The sequence below is a fragment of the Mastomys coucha genome, unplaced genomic scaffold, assembly GCF_008632895.1.
Source record: "Mastomys coucha isolate ucsf_1 unplaced genomic scaffold, UCSF_Mcou_1 pScaffold23, whole genome shotgun sequence".
NCBI lineage: Eukaryota > Metazoa > Chordata > Mammalia > Rodentia > Muridae > Mastomys > Mastomys coucha.
In genome coordinates this window covers 15,035,279-15,036,341 of record NW_022196906.1, presented here as the reverse complement: position 1 = coordinate 15,036,341, position 1,063 = coordinate 15,035,279, and the positions used below count along the sequence as shown (strand labels likewise).

Genomic DNA, 1,063 nt, shown 5'->3' with positions numbered 1-1,063 from the left:
GTCCTGGTTCCAGAGGCAGCTGCGGGGAACACACTACCAACCCGTCCTCAGGGACCATATCTGCAAGGTATGCGGTCTTGCCCTCGCCTGACCTGGCCCAGCTTCTCTCTCCTGGGCTTGCTTGCACCCCCACAGGCCTCGTGGCTCAACATTGCTGATCTCCTACCTACATAGTGTCATCTTTGGATGGCCCTCCATGTCCCCACAACACACTCTCTCAGTAGCGTTTCTGTATGGGCTTTTCATGTTGTGTGTGCTTCCCCGGCTGACTTCATGCTGAATCTCCTTGTCCTCTGTATTCATCTCAGATGTCCCTCCAGACATGTCCCAGGTGTCCTCGGCTCCATTCTTACATGGATGTCTCTCAGCTAGGGTTGTGTGGTTGTCTCCTCCTGATAGGATCTGAACCTCTGGGTATACTTTTGTGCTTCCTGAACTGGGTTTCAGCTGGGATTCCTTGTGTTCTAGGACATGAGCCCACTGGTGGCCGCCCGCATGCGGCACATCCCACTGTTCCCAGGATCGGATTGGCGTGACCTGCCCAACATACAAGTGCGGCTAAGAGATGGCGTCATCGCCCACAAGCTCCAGTATACCTTCCATGATATGAAGAACGGCTACAGCAGCACCGGTGCCCTGCGTGGGGTCTGCTCCTGTGCAGAAGGTGGGGCCCTAGGCTTCTGTCACCGCCTTCCACTTGTCCCTCCCTTAGGGCATCCCTGTGTGGGGGCTGGCTGTTCAGTGGGGTGGCTTCCTGGGGTTCCGTAGCAGTCCCCATTCAACACATCTACTTGTTAAGCCCGAGGCCTGGCCACGCCTGGGCACTACTAATTAAATGGCTTCCGTGGTGTGAGATTACAACAGCATGGGGGGGACCAGATCAAGCACCCGTAAGAGCTCTCCTCTGGAAGCCCCTTTACAGAGATGAGGTGCCTCAGAGAGTCTCCCTGGTGCCTAGCACCAGCCTTGGCCATTGCTCAGTGTTCCTTTACAACAGGCAAGGCCTGCGACCCTGATTCCAGACAATTCAGCACCCTCATCCCCTGGTGCCTGCCGCATACTG

The 1,063-nt window shown here is 56.3% G+C and overlaps 1 protein-coding gene across 1 annotated transcript in view; it reads left to right on the top strand.

Annotated features, from left to right (window-relative positions):
* The window catches only part of Dnmt1 (DNA methyltransferase 1), a 46,044-nt gene that overhangs the window by 42,984 nt on the left and 1,997 nt on the right, over positions 1-1,063 (top strand). The window contains exons 35-37 of the mRNA XM_031344296.1: positions 5-67; positions 469-664; positions 998-1,059. Coding sequence (XP_031200156.1) covers positions 5-67; positions 469-664; positions 998-1,059 — 321 coding nt within the window. The remainder of the gene's footprint in view (positions 1-4; positions 68-468; positions 665-997; positions 1,060-1,063) is intronic.